Source organism: Phacochoerus africanus, chromosome 16, assembly GCF_016906955.1.
Source record: "Phacochoerus africanus isolate WHEZ1 chromosome 16, ROS_Pafr_v1, whole genome shotgun sequence".
NCBI classification, from domain to species: Eukaryota; Metazoa; Chordata; class Mammalia; order Artiodactyla; family Suidae; genus Phacochoerus; species Phacochoerus africanus.
Window position 1 is genome coordinate 30,122,604 of NC_062559.1, and position 18,491 is coordinate 30,141,094.

At 32.6% G+C, this 18,491-nt stretch overlaps 1 protein-coding gene across 7 annotated transcripts in view; it reads left to right on the top strand.

The window, feature by feature from the left end:
* The window catches only part of TFEC (transcription factor EC), a 193,585-nt gene that overhangs the window by 174,091 nt on the left and 1,003 nt on the right, over window positions 1-18,491 (top strand). For 4 of the 7 annotated variants that reach the window (XM_047763648.1, XM_047763650.1, XM_047763649.1 and 1 more), the window contains 5 exons: window positions 1,071-1,185; window positions 3,970-4,026; window positions 7,827-7,902; window positions 13,572-13,719; window positions 14,677-18,128. In XM_047763648.1, coding sequence (XP_047619604.1) covers window positions 1,071-1,185; window positions 3,970-4,026; window positions 7,827-7,902; window positions 13,572-13,719; window positions 14,677-15,057 — 777 coding nt within the window. In that variant the 3' untranslated portion in view covers window positions 15,058-18,128. Of the gene's footprint in view, window positions 1-1,070; window positions 1,186-3,969; window positions 4,027-7,826; window positions 7,903-13,571; window positions 13,720-13,836; window positions 14,026-14,084; window positions 14,180-14,676; window positions 18,129-18,491 lie in introns of those variants that run through there. The other 3 variants (XR_007132671.1, XM_047763652.1, XM_047763651.1) reach the window with 3 other exon arrangements.

Here is an 18,491-nt window from a genome sequence, read left to right on the forward strand (position 1 = left end):
TTTTTTGCATTTATTTCCTGTTGATTTTATAAGTATTAAAAAATTTCCCTCAGTTTGAATTGGAGTTTTATAAAAAGTAGGAATAAGGAGTTAGAGTCTCCATAATAATCTGGCTACAGCTTCGTTTGATTACTTGTATTGTTTCTAGTTCTTAGGGAAAGAAAAAAAGATACTGCTTATTCAGTTCTTGGTTGACTTCCCAGAAGTGAATTAAAGATACTTAGAATGGAAATATTTTAAGTGTTCAAATCTTATATTTCAAATGTATCTTGTTCTGGAGTAGTGAAAATTAAGTTATGAATATTATTTAAATTTATTGTTGTCAGGAGATTAAATCAATAAGCACATTTTAAAAACAAACTGGTATAGTTTTGAATTGTGTATAAAGCATCTCAGCTTTCAGAAAAAGTGTCCGTAATAAGCTCTTTAAGAATTGCAGTGTTGCTATAATTAGATATACCCTATATCCACTAGAGGCAAAAGCAGTTTTAGACTACTTTTGGTTACCAGCTAGGATATTTATAATGATCTAGAACATTAAGTGTACAATGAGAAAAAGTATGCCTTCCAGGAAGGAAAGAAAGCTTCTCACATAATTAACAGTGTAAAACACTTCTTGACTGTGAGCTGTTGGTAGCACTGATAGTGTTAAGAAGACTTCCAAAATGTTCAACCATTATACTTAATTTATGTTATGTAATGAACTTTAGAGCTTTGTTAATATGTATATTGATTTTTGTCTAAAATGATATTTTAATCTTATTCAATTATAACCAAGTAATGTGCTAGATGAAACTTCTATAACCTTGTAAACATTGATCAAAATTTTTCTTCATGAGTAAACTAATTTTTCCTTTTGCTTAAATACAAATAGCCTTTTTTCAACATATTTCATCTACAACCATCCTACAATGATTTTACCATGTTAATGTATACTCACTTTTGCTTAAAATTGGAATGCTATGCATTACAAATTATTATTAGTAAAGTAACAAATTTAAAATATACAACTAAATATATCATTATCCACTGAATATTTTATTGATCTCTTCTTCCTTTTTCCTCTAAAGCTATCTGGAAGTATTTTGGATGTGTATAGTGGTGAGCAGGGAATTTCACCTGTTAACATGGGCCTTACAAGTGCTTCTTGTCCAAGTAGTCTACCAATGAAAAGAGAAATTACAGGTAACGTTGCTTTTATGGATTTATCCCTTTAAAAAATAAACTACATAAGACATGAGTGACATATATTTCCAAGCTAAATAGAATTTTTAAAATATTATCAAAATAGTTTAAAATAGGAAACTGTCTAGTCACTTGTAATGGAGTATGATTATGAGAGAAAATAGAATGTATATATGTTTGTGTAACTGGGTCACCATGCTGTACAGTAGAAAAAGATTGTATTGGGGAAATAACAATTAAAGAATAATGCTTTTAAAAAAATTAAAATAGGAAACATTTAGTGAGTAAATACCTTTTTTTTTCCTCTATGACAACCAAGGAACACATTAATATAACTTGCAGTTCACCTGAATTAATTATTTTAGGAATTGGGAAAATATACATATAATGTCTTTTTTTTTAGTAATAACTTACATTTATTGAATGCTAACTTTAGGTCAGTTTTACATATATTGGCTTTATATAGATTATTTAGTCATGTGAGATGGGTACACTTCTACTGAAGGTGAAGAGGTTAAGTAAATTGTTTATTGACTAAGTTCTTCACTTAACAGTTTCATTTTGATATTGGATAGTTATAATTTATCACCATGGTTTCAAAATCACAGATTAATAGATTATGGAAAATTAGATTTTCCTTTTTTTAGCTTGTTTAATGTATTTGATAGATTCACATTTAACTTTCTTAAGTGAGTAAAAAACCCTCACTTTTCAATAGTAAATTTCAAAATTTCCAGAACTCAAAGGAATTATAAGGGCACCATCAATTTCCTCCAATATGTAGATGAGGGAATCAAGAGTCAGAGGAGTTATTTTCCCAAAGTTATACAGATGATTAGGGGCAGAAGTAGATAAATATAAAGGTTGCCTGACTTATAAGTCCAGTGTTAGTTTCTCCATAAGAATAAAATAGAATTCAATTGAAATTTCTGTAGCAAGTTTTTAGTTTGGAGCTCAAACACTGATGTTTAAATATTTTTATATGGTTAATATCAGTATTTTAAAGAAATGCAATATGGTCCATTCTTGGAATCTACCCAATAACTCAAAAATATCTATTCATTCAAGTTTTTTAGAATAAAATCAATGAATACAGTCTTAAATAAACAAATTTAAACATATTTCTATATTTCAATTTTAAAAACTAGAATAAATCAAAGAGCACTGTATTAATTATATATTTCTGTATAACAAATTATCCCAAACTTAACAGCTTGAAATAATAAAAATTTATTATCTGATACAATCCCTATGGTTCAAAAATCTAGGGGTGGCTTATAAAATTGGTTCTGGCTCAGAGTTTCCCATAAGGTTGAAGTCAAGATGTTGGTCAGAGATACAGCCAGTTGCCACTTGATGGACTGGAGAATGTGCTCTCAAGGAGGTTCACTCATAGGTCTTGCAAGTCAGTGCTGATTGTTGGCAAGTGGCCTTGTTTCTTTACTATGTAGACTTTTCCGTAAGGCTGCTGAAGTATCCTCATGGCATGACAATTCATGATGGCACCAAAATGGAAACTTAAAATGTCTCTTATGAACTGACCTAGTCTTGGAAGCTACATTAATAATTTCCACAATATTCTATTGGTTTCTACTCAGTGTGGAAAGGAGCTACAAAAGGTATGAATATGAGTGAGAATCATTGTTGGCCAAGTTGTAGGCTGACTCTCACAAATGCTCACAACTACATAGCACATGAAGTGCTGTTTACTGCAAGTGTGGAGCTGTTCAATAGGAATATCTAAGAAATGTAGTTAGTCTCAATTCTTGGGATGTAGAAATCATAATTATTTATTTAAAATGTGAATTATAAACATTTCGATTGGAATAATTTTGAATAAACTTAAAATTCTGAGAGTAAAAATGATTAAGCAGTTTAATATTAGTTATGCCTTTACCTCTTTTAAACAGCACAATGATTACCAGGTAAGTATTATATTATACCAGTTTTATAGGAAAAGCCTGAGACACAGAGAACTAAGGTAATGGACCACAACGCTGTTAAATGAAGGGCCAGAATACAAATCCAGGTTTTACTACTCAAAGAGCATAGGTTTTGCTACTGCCTCTTACTAGATTATTCTATTCCAAGTTTCAAAATATTTGCAAAAGAAAAAATGTATTATATAATTTGGAAAAAGTAATATTTTATTTTCACCTAGTATTTCTTTTTTCTATTATAGCTGATTTACAGTGTTCGTCAATTTTCTACTGCACAGTGAGGTGACCCAGTCACACATACATGTATACATTCTTTTTTTCTCACATTATCATGCTCCATCACAAGTGACCAGACAGTTCCCAGGGATATACAGCAGGATCCCATTGCTTATCCATTCCAAATGCAATAGTTTGCATCTATTAACTGCAAATTCCCAGTCCCTCCCACTCCCTCTCCTTTTCTCTTGGCAACAACAAGTCTGTTCTCCATGTCCATGATTTTCTTTTCTGTGGAAAAGTTCATTTGTGCCATATATCAGATTCCAGATATAAGTCATATCATATGGTATTTGTCTTTCTCTTTCTGACTTACTCCACTTAGTATGAGAATCTCTAATTCCATCCATGTTTCTGCAATGGCATTATTTTGTTCTTTTTTATGGCTGAGTAGTATTCCATTGAGTATATTTACCACATATTCTTATTCCAATCATCTGTTGATGGACATTTAGGTTGTTTCCATGTCTTGGCTATTGTATTTTCACCTAGTATTTCTGAATTATGTTGACTGGAAGGATTGTAAGGTAGAAATAAATTCTGTTTCAATTATCTTCTTTTTGATCAGAAACTGATACTCGAGCTTTGGCAAAAGAAAGACAAAAAAAGGACAACCACAATCTCAGTGAGTATATTTTCCTTTTTTCTAAACAAAATTAAATAATGCAAAGAGAAAACAGGGTTAAAATGTGTGATATTTGATTGATATTCTGTAAATATTTTGAGGTCTTATCATCAAAATTTATTGTACATCCTTACTAGTAGAGCTATTTTGGGAAATTTAAACAATGTTAACTCTCAGAAAAGCTATACATTTTTATGAAGTGAAACATCTCAAGTTCTCACCCTGATTATTCTCTCCCTCTTTAAAAAGACCGCATGTGATGGAGATGAGTGCCTCAGATTACGTTTGAACTCTGTAGTGACTCATTGACTCCAAGGTTTAAAAGATAAAAGTGCCTTTAGAAAATGTACACTATTTAAATAGCAAGAAATATAACTCTTGGTTCTTCTCTTTCTGTGTTATTCTGCTCCTCTCTTCCTAATGATGAGTTATCTATAAGTATTGCTTGTGTTGTACTTCTGAATTCCATGGCTGTTACTGCAAAAAAAAAAGAGTCCTATGCTGCTTTAATGGGTATCAGTTTGATTCCGATAATGGGTCACAAGAAATGGATAAATGCAGTCAAAGGAAGTTGTTTAGGGGCAAGGTGAGCTTTAGAAACTTTGTCATATCTCAAGTGCTTAACTGTCTCAAGCAAGCTTGACTAATTAACTGCGTGTGAAGCCTTTTTGTTCAGAGAGCCAAATCAAAAAATGAGAAAAGAATATAATAGAATAAACATAAAAACTTTAGGAGTTCCCCCTGTGGTGCAATGGATTAAGAATCCAACTGCAGCATCCCAGGTCACTGTGGAGGTTCTGGTTTGATCCCTGGCCCATTGCAGTGGGTTAAAAGATCTGGCATTGCTGCACCAGCAATGTGGGTTAAAGCTTCAGCCTGGATTCAATCCCCGGCCCGAGAACTTCCATATGCCACAGGTGTAGCCATAAAACAAACAAACAAACAAACAACACCCTTTAAACCTCTAAAACAAACGAGGAATTTCCCTACATGTGGTTAGTTGAAATTGATTCTACATGTACTTGTGAAACCTACATGTATCTGCTTATAAAGCACCTACCCAGTCACAGAGTAGGCTGACTATATGACTGAGGAGAGGGCTGACATGTGGTTATAACAGTCCTCAGGGTAGTCATGGAGAGGGAAATGATTTGATCCTGATCACTTAATGGCAGGGCAAATAAGTGTTGGTCCAGTTTATGAGACAAGTAGATCCTGAGCAGGCTGAGCTAGTTTTTGTTGAGAGGAATCAATACGTCAAGGAACTACAATCTTCTCTCTTAGTATTAAACCTGCTAGTTATTACCTTCCTTGCTCTTTTCTTCTTTCCTCTATGTTCGCACTTTAAAAAACAGGTCATTTTATATAAAGTATAATAGGTGCCTGGTACATCCATTATCAAAGTGTTTCCTAATATGGATTTCATTACTGAGTGATCTTGCTTTTTGGAGATATCAATGTTATGCAAAAGTAAATATCACATTTTAAGTATGAATCCAGGACAACCTCTGACATGTGAGAATCATGGCTAGAGGACAAATAAAGTCCCTCTTAACCAGGTGTCTAAACACTTAAAAGTTATAACTCAAGCTAGTAAAGCAAATTAAGTATACTCCATCCTTCCTAAAGATTGGAAGGCCAGGTGTGAAATTAAAATTCTCAGATCCTAGGAATTCTGAGTGCGAATGTCAGGGTGGGGCAATGCCAGCCCTTAGTCAGCATCCACCTCACTTCTCTCTCTACCCTCCTATTTGGTCCTATGCTGAAAGTGACCTCAAACATGAGTGGGGACCAACTCCTCATCTTTTCTGTTCAAGTTCCATACATATCTCTGCCCCTTGCACAAATCTTGGGCCTAGGGTGAGTGTAAGCTCCCTGGTATCATGATCCTTCCTCAGGAGAATGCACCTGGGAAGCAGCCTGCACAAGCTCTAGAAGTGGATTCAAGGCGTTTGGGAAGGTATTCCTGGTGCAGTTTAAAAGGGGAGTCCCTTTGCCCTGTGTCTGCCTAGCTCTGTGAGGATGGGTATGGTAAGAAATGGCAAAGAGGGGGTTGTCTTAAGTATGGAGTCTGGGAGAGAGGCACTTCTTGCTTGAATCTAAGGACAGTGATGAGTGAATATATCAAAAACTTGGTGGAGAATGAAATCACATATAGCATAAAATTATTTAGTAATGTCTTAAAACCTGACTCCTTTACAAACAACCTAGGTCTGGATATGAAAACATTGAGGAATCAAACTTCTCATAATTAGCCATTAAAAATTTTATTGAGCACAATCTAAGAAGAGTAGAGTTGGAATTTCTGATATTTTACATAAGGTTCATTTAAATAATAGATTTTGAAGAAACATTATAAGACTAAACTAGTCTCCTTTTTTGAGAGAAAACTGTGAACCTCCTCATAGCTGCTCTTTATCTTATATTTAGAAGTCTATTTTATAATATAGGAGTGAGTGTGTATGAATTATTAATAAATGTTCACTGTAAAATATAAAATTATTTCTATCCGCTTCATTTATGTTCTTTTCATTTGCATGTGTATGTGTGTGTTGTCAGTTTCTTGAATTACATACACAGGAAAAATAGGATTGGTAAAGAGGAAAAGTAAACTCTCCCAAGAATCAATTATATCAATTTCAGAAGATTCCTAATGTATTATTTCTGAAGGTCAAATTCATTCATGGTAAATTGCTTTGTAGAGTAGGTTCACCAAGACAATTGATATTCTTTCATGACTTTCCTTGTTTTCATAGCAGATCTTATTTTTAAAGTATGTATTGTGTAATATTTTTAACATGTAGTGTTCTTCTTGCTCATGACCTTTCAGTCCCTTCATTTCCCTAAGAAGCTTTAATAATGTTATCTACTGAAAAAATATACATAAGTTGTGGTTCTTGATACAGTGAATATGGAGCAGATTATAAGACTACTCTATACATTCTCTATAAGGATGCTCTTAGATAAGGGTCAATCTAAGAAACTCTACTTATTTGTATATTTGATATTTGTCGAACATTTACAGGATGCACAAAATTTCCATAAGCAATGAACGCATGAAAATGCAAACAGAAAAAACAGTCTCTGAATAAAAATCTATATCAGTAGTTCTCAAAGTGTGGGCCCTACATAAGTAGCATGAGCACCATCATCTGGGAAGTTTTTAGATATGCAAATTCTTGTGTCCCAACCCAGACCTACTAAAATTAGGATCTTTAGGTGTAGGGTACAAATTTATTTTAACAATCCCTCCAGTTGTGTCTGATGCATACCAAATTTAAGAATCACCACTCTATATATTATTGAAAGTTGTTAAATTAGAAAACTATATTTGTAGTCCAATCAACATGCATTTGTTTAGCACCGCTTATATGCTAAGCTCTGCGGGGCTACAAAATGAAGTAAGAAATAGTCCCTGCCCTCAAACAGGTTATAGTCTACATGGGCATACTCATCTACTATGTGCCAAACTTTCTATTGCCTTTCAGTGGAGTATATGAGAGGAGAGGGTATATACACATTTCAGTATGAGTAAGTACTATAGAATTTCAAAGAATGATAAAAATGTTTTCAAGGGAAAATGTTTTAAAATCATTGTGAATAATAGAATCATGATTCTAATATTGTTATTTTTATTTTTAGAATAAAATATATTTGAATTTTTATTATTGAGAAGCACTCTTTAGACTAAACAGAAAAATTTTTGCTCATTTTTAAAAAGATTATTAAGAAAGTTTGCAAATGACCAAAAGTGGATTGTGCTTTAATGAAAATAATCAATAATATTTCTTTTTTAATAGTTGAAAGAAGAAGAAGATATAATATTAATTACCGAATCAAGGAGCTTGGCACTCTTATTCCAAAGTCTAATGATCCGTGAGTTCAACAACCATTTCCCTAAATAATGTTAGGGTTTCAATACCCCCAAAATAGGTGGGAGGGAAGAGGAAGCAGGGAGAACCAATGACTAGGAAACTAAGCAGCTTATGATAAAAATAAGGCTACTGCTGGTCTCATTTTAAAATATCTACTCAAGGCAGATCATTATTAAGCATCAAGTTTGTTACTACACTTGTCTTTTTGAGCTATGGGAAATAAGTAAATTACTTCTTCTCAGTACCTAGCAGATCTTTCTATACAGTGCCAATATTTCAAATTTTTAGTGGTAGGATCAAATATGCCTACTACATGGTACTGACTGATATACTCAATTTGTGATTATAATAATTCTTCCAATTTAAGGTTTATGTGTACATAAAAGTGTGATTATTTCCAAAATTCGGGAGCTATGCATGAAAAAAAAAAAGGAATTGTAAAAGCATACTGATTGATGCCAAGCAATAATTGGTTATTATAATTAAATTTTCATCTGGGTTTTGGTGTCATATAGACACAAAGTTTGAGATTGTACATTTCAAGAAATAATTGATTAATTAAAGTATCAGTTTAGCATGTTGAGTGTTTTCTCTAAAACCATGAAAACAGAGTTCCTGTTTTGGCTCAGCATGTTAAGAACCCAACATGGTGTCCATGAGGATGTGGGTTCAATTCCTGGCCTCACCCAGTGGGTTAAGGATCCAACATTGCTGCAAGCTTTCTGTTTCTGCAAGCTATGGCATAGTTTGCAGATGTGTCTTGGGTCTAGTGTTGCTGTGGCTGTGGCATTGGCCAGCAGCTGCTAGTCTGATTTGACCCCTAGCCCCGGAACTTTCATATGCCACAGGTTCGGACCTAAAAAGACCAAAAAAACCAAACCAAACAAACAAACAAAACCAAAAAAAAAACCATGAAAATATCATAGCAGTAATAACTGGAAAAATGTTTTGCTCAAACTGAGAACTGGACTCTCCAAATACTGACAATTATGCATTATTCAGAAATGATGATGTTTGATAAAGTGATATTAGTGAAATTTGATTTTTTTTTTTTTGGTCTTTTTAGGGCTGCACCTGCGGCATATGGAAGTTCCCAGGCTTGGGTCGAATCAGAGCTGTAGACACCAGCCTACACCACAGCCACAGCAATGCCAGATCTGAGCCGTGTCTGCAATCTACACACAGCTCATGGCAATGCCAGATCCTTAACCCACTGAGCAAGGCCAGGGATCAAACCCTCAACCTCATGGTTCCTAGTTGGATTCGTTTCCACTGCGCCGTGACAGGAACTCCATATTTGCGAAATTTGAAAGTTCCCTTTTCCTAAATCCAAATGTGCTAATTCACTTGGGCAATTTAATCATTTGTGGTAGAAGGGAATAACATATTTATTTTCATGGGCATACCACATAATGAAGGCATCTTGAGTAGGATGACAGAAAGAGCACTGAAGAACTCAATCTTGATGTGGATTCTACCAATTAATTTTTCAAATCTTTTGAAGTCTCTAAGTATGCGACTCTTTATATTAGCAGAAGAAAACACCCATTTTCCAGGTAGGACTTTTTTTTTTAACACTTTAAGTATAAATGCACATTTATTCAGCAAACATTTGAAAGGCCAAGGACTTTTTATTTGAATATATGTTTCAATTTTTCATTCTTACATAAACTGAACAAAAATGTATAGTCTATTTTAATTTCTTGAAGATAAAACAAAAACCTAAGTGCCTACAATCTAAGTGTAGATGCATTTTTTAAAATGTTTTCACCCTAATTTGTTACATCATATTTTTTACTAGCCTATCTTGATATTTTTCTTGAGTTTTTCCAAAGGTCTTAAAATACTTTTCCTAAAAAGTAGCTACTTTTATAAATGTTATTTCTTCCTTTGCATTCGTATTTCATTAGTTAACACACATATACTTTAATTATACTGTCGCTATAATTAATACAATAAGCATTCACTTAATAGCTTGTCAATAAGCCCCTGCCGCCACATGGATAACAGAAGTACCTGGATGTCTCTGAAAATAGCCTAGCGGCCTCTATTATCTATTTTTTCTGACAACAGTCAGTGAGTATCACAAATGGGATTAAGAACATAAATTAATCCTGAAAGTGATTAGATAAAGATCAGTTAAGAGAGCTTCTCTTGTAACCGGTGGAACTAGCCCACCATGCCAAGGCCAGGTTATATGTAGAAAACATATGAGGCGATAAGATTGGACTCTGAAGCTTGACTGAACATCTTAAATGCCACCATGCCTGTAAAGTACTAATTACATGGTTAGGTTTTTGTAAAAATAAAATCAAATAATAAAAATTATAAAGATTGTGTGAGAAAATTATTACTCTACATTTTTATAGAAGCTTTAGTTTAGTTAGTCCTTTCTAGTTCTAATTCATTGTCTAGAACAGAGATGGTAAACTTTTCCTCTAAAGGGCCAGATAGTAAATATTTCAAGCTTTGTGAGCTAGGCTTTGTTGTAATTATTCAGCTCTGCCATTGTAGCATGAGAGCAGGCAATATATATATGAATGAACATGACTGCACACAATGAAACTTTACTGACAAAAACAGGCTGCAGGCTATAGTTTGTATACACCTGATTTAGAATATGGAAAATCAGTTTATCTCAGAAACACATCAGAAAGGGACACTGAGAAAACTGTATTGTGAACATTCTTAATTGGCTTTCTCTTCTTTGTGGATCTCAGAAAGGGGAATTATTGTTTTAATTGTGTTGTGTTGCATGTAGGCACTGAAAATATCAGAGTATTACATATTATCTGTAAGGAGGATAGTAATACTTCAGGAAAACTTTGTTGCAGTTTTATGTACAAAGAGTGTACTGGTTCACAATAGAAAACACATTTCTTACTGCAGATGCATTTGAAAAAGTGGGAAAGCCACATATTTGATAGCACTGAACTGAGAGAGGAGATCTAGAATTCATTTTCTAACACCAATACTCTTGGGTGAATAGCAAGAACTCTGAAGCTTTGGTTGTAAAAAGGCTCTCAGGACCTTTCCAGTTCATGACTAGAATAAACTCAAGGGTTGGCTTAGAAAATGAAAGCTCATATCTGAAGGCATTTTAAATTCTGCAAAGTTGTCATTTTTGTGTACCAAAAACATCCAGAAATTTACTTCTTTGCTAGGTAAAATAGTATGATTAGAAGGAAATAAAATAGTAAACAACCACAGTTGAAATATATAGATTGAGAAAATAAAATGAAAAACAAACTACCAGGGAATGACAATCTCTTAACCATTAGTGAAAAATAAAACCAAACAAAAGTAACAAATACAAAGTGAAGTCTTTTTTCTGATGTGTGATAATGATCTACTTTATATGTGCTTTTTATTGATCATATTTACAAAAAATTATAATTGTAAATATAAAAAATGCCAACAGAGCATAAATTATTCTATTGGTGGCTATCATTTTTTTTTCTACTTTTTAATGTATAAAATTGATTACAGTTGGTTTTCTTCTACAGTCAGAATTTTCTTCTGCTTTTGTGTAAGAATGGCAGTTGAGGAAGTAAATGAGACCAAACAAAACCTTCTAAATCAGAAGTTATAAAATGTTGATCAAAGCAAGAGGAATCAGATCTGTCATGGTGGTTTTCTTTCTTTTTTAATGCTTTTACCTGGATGTGCACTCTTAAGATGATAAGAGATTGTGCATTTCCCATAGGTTAACCTGGCAGGACTCTTGCTCCAACTTAACATTTTTCAGTTACCTGCTTTACCTCTCTAAACATTCAAGTTTTTAACTCCCCCAGGGCCTTAAGGTCTTCAAAGAAAATTATTTTGTAAAAAATGAAAACTGACTATCAACATTCACTCCTCGGGCATGTCTTTGTATGTGTTAGTGCTTATAAAATACTCTCATATATGTTTTTTAATGCCTCGTTGTTTGAATTATCTTGGAAGTGAGACAAACATCTACTTAATAAATTTGGAAAACTTGAAATATTTTAAGAAGAAAACTGCATTTATTAAAATGACTTTAAAATAGACTAAACTTTTAAAATTTCAGTGACATGACATCAGGTAGATGTTACAGGAAAATCTATCATGTGGTTTCCACCACCACCTTGAAGGTTTATTTTAGACCTGATAAACAATATCTTAAACTTCACAGCTGACGAATGTTAATCATTTCATCCTGTACCTTCTGTCCTCTTCATGAAAAGAAATGAAACAAAATTAGAACCATAAGCCTCCTGCTGCTGCTTAGAGTTTTAATTCAGGATTTTACTACACTTTTCATCCACAGATACTTTCTTGATTTAATGACAGTAGTAGGCTTTTTTTCCCCTTATCTATCCCACCTCTAGATAAACCACTCTGAGTGAAATGAACTCAACAGCTGTTATGGTCCAAACAGCTGACAAAGCATTTTCAACTTTGAGACAGACACTGACATGGTTTGGTGTATTTCAGTTGAAGGTGGCTTATCCCAGCATTTTCACCTAATAAGCATTTTCACCTGTGGTAGAAACATGCATCTTCCTTTAACTTGTTAAAGCTAATAGAATTGTCATTGAACCTGAACTTCCAATTAGGCATATGCCAGTCAGATTTTTCATAAACTGTATTTTCCAATCTCTGAGCAGTTTAGAAATACATGTTAAGTTCCATGTATTCCATGTAGATCACATGAACTAAAAATACATGCAGTGTAATGTCTTTTTAAAATTTCCTTATGAGCTTACTATCTGTTGTATTGAAAGAAACCTCATGACTCTAAATTGAAAATTCATCCAAAGTTTTCCCAGCAGCTTTGATTAACTTCTAGTTTGGTCTCATTCTCCGTACACATTGTCTCCATACATATGTACATGTCCAATAGTATTAAATATACTGGTGCATGTTTTTAGACATTAAAATCAGTAGCCTGATCTATAATTCCAGATATATCATTTCTCATGTCTAAAAATACGTTTTAATAAAATATTTTTTCTGTGTTATAGCCTGAAGATTATTAGCAATGTTTAATTGTATTTAATTATCATAAACATATTTAAAAATAGGTATCCAGCTTTTTAAAAACAATGTTGATGCTTTCTGTGCAGAAAAACTTGCCTAATGATTCTAGAACATTTTGCTCTATTGCATAAATTGATGTTGCCAAACTCTGATTTGTTTCAAAATCACTCAGGATCACCATTCAGGAAGGACCTTATTTTTTTTTCTTAGAAGCATAAAAGCAACCTTATTAGAAAGTAGGTTAAAAGATTGGTATATTTGAAATGATCTTAAAAAATTTAGGCTTAAGTCCTCAGTAATGTACATTTCCTAGTTCATTAATGCAGAAATACCGCACATAGATTTTAATCTTGGAGTTAATAATAAAAGCAATTTTCACTAAAAATATAAAAACTGTAATGGTAGAATCATGATATTGCATTTAGCTCTCCCACAAAAAGTCACTTTATTACTTTCTTTTGACACTTATTTTCATTCTGGGATTAATTTTACTATATAAGGGCTTCTTAACTATTCTATTAAAATTTCTATTCAGAAGCAATAATATCTAAGAGTGAATAATAGTCATGTAAATCATTATTTCATATTAATGTAAAAGATTTTGTAAGTTCTTATGAATTCTGCTGACATGCACAATTGTGAAAAGGTTATCTCTCCGTTCTACAGTGATATGCGCTGGAACAAAGGAACCATTCTAAAAGCATCAGTGGAGTACATCAAGTGGCTACAAAAAGAACAACAGAGAGCTCGAGAATTAGAACACAGGCAGAAGAAATTAGAGCAGGCTAACAGGCGGCTTCTACTCCGGATTCAGGTTTTTATAAGAACATTGCCATGAACCATGTAGCTTAGCCTATGACTTACCCAGCATCGGTTTTATTCATTGGTCTCATTTATTTTTTGTTATTAACAATTACTTTTCCTTCCTAAGGGTAATTTTACTGCCTTTTAGAAGTTCATGAATTAAGGTGATTCAATTATGTATTGAATAGAAATCTAGGATCAAAATTGATTTAAAAATATGTAACAGATAACAATAACTGCAAAATGCAGAAAATAGAAACAATTTTATAAACACACACAACATTATACCATCCTCAAAATAATAATAAGCAGAACCTTTGTTTCTCTAGATAATATTGGGCACTAAATTTTCCTTTCCCTCTTTTACTTCTTTAGTAGCATTGCGATGGATTTCATTGCCTCAAGGCATATTGTGCCAGTTTATAAGTCACTCCTCATCTGTTCAAATGACACAGAATCTCAAAATATAGGTATTCCTAACTCTTGAGGAAGAGTTTTTCTCTTTAATATGTATGCAAGCTTATTGCTAGGTAAAACATTTCTGTTTCCATGAAATGGTTCTACAGTGAGAAATTAATCAGGAAGAATGAATGGAAGACTTCTACTATCTCCAAATAGTTCTATTGCAGTCTGAGCCACTATGGGACCATTATATGCAAAAATAGAATGTATGTGTACATGTATGTGTAACTGGGTCACCATGCTGTACAGTAGAAAAAAAAATGTATTGGGGAAATAACTAGTAAAAAAAAGAATAATAGGAGAAAATTTTTTAAAATGCTGAATATTTTCCTCAGGGTTATTTTTCAGGCATTAGAAATATACCATCCTCTGTTGTTTTCAAAGAATATGGTGTGAATTACTTTTTATTTTGAGTGCTTATTAACATTTTAGATCTATTTATGGCTTATTCTCTAGAGTTGAGTTCACTTTCAAAATTATTAATTATTCTTGTTTGAAATTGCAGGAACTAGAATTACAGGCTCGTGCTCATGGTCTGCCAATCCTGGCTTCACTTGGCACAGTTGATTTAGGTGCTCATGTCACCAAACAACAGAGCCATCTTGAGCAAAATTCAGTAGACTGCTGCCAACAGTTGACTCTGTCTCAGGGGACAAGCCCTGAGCTCTGTGATCAAGCTATGGCCTTCTCTGATCCTTTGTCACACTTCACAGACTTATCATTTAGTGCAGCTTTGAAAGAGGAACAACGATTGGATGATATGCTACTGGATGACACAATATCTCCGTTTGGAACAGATCCTCTGCTATCTGCCACTTCCCCTGCAGTTTCCAAAGAGAGCAGTAGGAGAAGTAGTTTTAGTTCAGATGATGGTGATGAATTATAAAAAATAAATAGGCTCAATTCATCAACTGGAAAGAAGTTCTATGCTGGTGCTATGCATTTAAGTTCTTTGTTTCACATACTACTTTGGCTTAATTGTTCTGAAAGGAATATATTGTTCATGAAAAACTGATTAGAAACAACAGAATTAACAGGAAGAAGAAACATGGTATTGAGAGCTAAAAAAGATTTTTTTCCTCTTTGACTACTGAGTCCAAATCTACTTCAATTTTGTTTTCCTGGAAAGAGACACAACGTAAAAAATAGCTCTCTACTGATGTTTTAAAGTAGTGACTTTGTGATGTGCTATTGGAACTAACAGACTGCAGAGAATAAATCTTCTGAAATATAAAATTTTTTTCTTACTTCCATCTCCTTCCTATTCAAGTCTGACAACATTAATTTTCAAGAATCAAGATCAACAGATCGGGCAGTTCATCACCCTTCTCCATTGTCTTGTGGACATGTTGTCTAAAGTTCAAGCCTTATAGGGAAAATAATTAAAAGATAGATTATCTGTAACTTACAATTGAAAAGTGAATCTATAATAGAAATTAAAATTTTCCACAATAAAATACAGAAAATCTAAAAACTTTGGATTCTAAAATTAGACCTAAATTCCTTTCGTCAGTTCAATTGCACTAATTTTAAAAGCATCTTTGCATATCTGTGGAGACATGCTCAGTTCAGAAAAGGAACACATTGAATATTTTCCTCAAGAATATTCCCTAGAATTTTATCACTTCACATAAACATATTTCCTTCCCCACAGGTATACAATGCAGATAGTATGTGTTCTTTTTATTTTAGTTTTCTGCTTTTCTAAGTAGCGTCTAAAATCACATTCCAAATCCTTTTTTCTTCATCAAGATGAGATATTGGATAATTAGTTTCAGCAAATAAAATGTCAAAAGTCCCCCTACTAAGACAAGTTGTCAATTTGTTAAATAAAACAGCATTGTTTCCAAAATTGAATGTAAAATAATTAGTTCATACAGTTTTGCTACAAATTGACAAAATTGAAAATTGGGTTGCCAACTGATAAAATAATTGGTAAAAGAGAAAATCTTGCTTATTATATTCAGCTCTGAGTGGAGGGTAAAGTTGTATTCCTATAAGTGCTTAGAATACAATCTTTTTTAGCTTTATTAGCATTTATTAAGAATATGTATATCTATAGGCCTTCACTCAAATTTTCTTCTCTTGAGCTTCTTTGAAGCACTGGGAATTAACTTAGCAAGCAAGTTGCTCTGTGCTGGACCTGCCTGAATGACCATCTGATCAATGAGTATTTATGGAGGCATACTCAAAACTGCAATGAATTCTGTGAAAATGTAGAACAGATGAGAAAGATATGGTCTTACTCCTCAGGGAGTTAACAGTACTGCATTGGAAACCACAGCAAAATGTAGAAGACATTTAAAATTAAAGTCTACATTGTACAGCATAAACTGCAAATACAGAAGGTCAGAGAAAATAAAAATGAATGAAGGTTTAAGAATCACAAAAGCATGTGGGTACAGCAGAATCTAACTTCTTTTAAAAGTATACATTTGGTGAAGGGGAGGCTGAATAGGGGAATATCAACCAAATGATAAAAATGAGAATAAGTTGGGAAGTGTCTTCGTGAGACATAACAGTAGAAAGATCTGTCCACGCTAGAAGATGCCTTTTGGGAACCCTGGAAAATATTAGTAGCAAGTTGTGGAAGCCTTTGAAAACTAAGATAAAATGACATAATAGAAATAGACTTTATTTTCTAGAAGGGAGAAGCCTAAAAATTAAAATGCTACTTTATATTACTAATGTAATTGAGATAAAATCTTTCATGAATATTAACTTTGGGATTAAAAAATATAAATTCACAAGCAAATTATTTTAATATCTAAGGATCAAGAGAGATTCTTGGAAAAATTGATGGATGCCCAGAATATTTTTGCAGAAATAAGACTAAACAGTAAATGAAAAATATTGTTTACCAAATAATTTTGTCACAACATCAGCTATCACTGGAATATTAATACACAATTAACCAAGCCTTGTTCATTCAAAGAATTAATGCATAATTGCAATCACAAAAATTTTATTAAAAATGAGATAATTTTATTTTTAGTATTTTTAGTTATCTTTTCATGATAAGGTCCCATCTGATCTTTTTTCTCTACTTTTGATAAAATACTGGCTTCCTTATCATGGATTCACATTAAAAACCTTTCCAACTCCCAGTGATCTTAAAATAACGAAGACCTCTTATGAGTAACTTTTCTTACTTTATTTTTTCCTTTTAGTGTCCTTTTTTCTTGAATTTTCTCCATAACTGAGAATATATATACATATCATATTTCCTTAGTTATAGATGTGATGTCAGTGACTATAGCTTTCTTTATGTGGGTGCAAAACTCTAAATAATAAATAGCCAGATGAGCCAGGGACACCAAAAAATAAACTTCCTTCTTTTTTTAACTCATTCTTTTCTACTCACATGACTGTACATAAAATATTTATTAGCTCTTACTTAAAAAAAAATAGACACAATGAGTTTCTTGACTTAGTAAGATCATTTAACTTTCTGTTAAGGAAGAAGTTAGATTTCACAAGGTAAAAAAGAATGTATTGTTTCCTTGGTTTGATTGAGTCATATTGGAATTTTCTTAAACTTCAAGATGTCACAAAAGTATTTTTTGCTTTTCTGGTATTGTGGAATTTTGATATTTAAATAAATAAAGGTATAACTAAATGTTTCAATGTTTTAATAATATCTCTAAGCTGAATTTAGTGACTTGATCATGTCTAAGATGTATATGAAAACTAGAATCAATTAATCATTTTTCTGAGTTATCAGCATTAGATCAACCAACTAGGTTTCTCAAAAATACCTGAAGGATTGAATTTTGCTTCAGCGTTGTTAATGGCACAACCTATAATTGCCTCATGGAATTACATATTTGCCCTTCCAGTGCCCTGTTTATTGATAAGAACAAAATGTCAATTTGAGTTAGTGTAAGTTACATATACAGAGATTTCGTTAATAAATGAATACTTAATAATTTGCTTAATAAATACTTAACACATTTAGAGTGTTGCTGATCTAATGTGTCTATGACATTCCTGTAATCATTATATTGCATATACCAATATTTTATCATTTATATGATTCATAACTTGTAAAGTATTCAAAATCTGATAAAATAGCTCTCTTAAAATTTTCCTGTGCTTTTTTTTCTGTGAAATTCATAGAGAATTTGACTATATAGGGTTTTATCAGACAATATTTTGATTAAAAAACACACTGGATTCAATCAATTTAAAGATGAAATACTATCTGCTGCTTTATACATAAAAGGGAATGTTTTATCTTTTTCTTATAAATTGATTTATGTATTTCTACATATCAAAGTGATTTCTATTGTATTTTATACTGATTAAATTTTCAGTAAA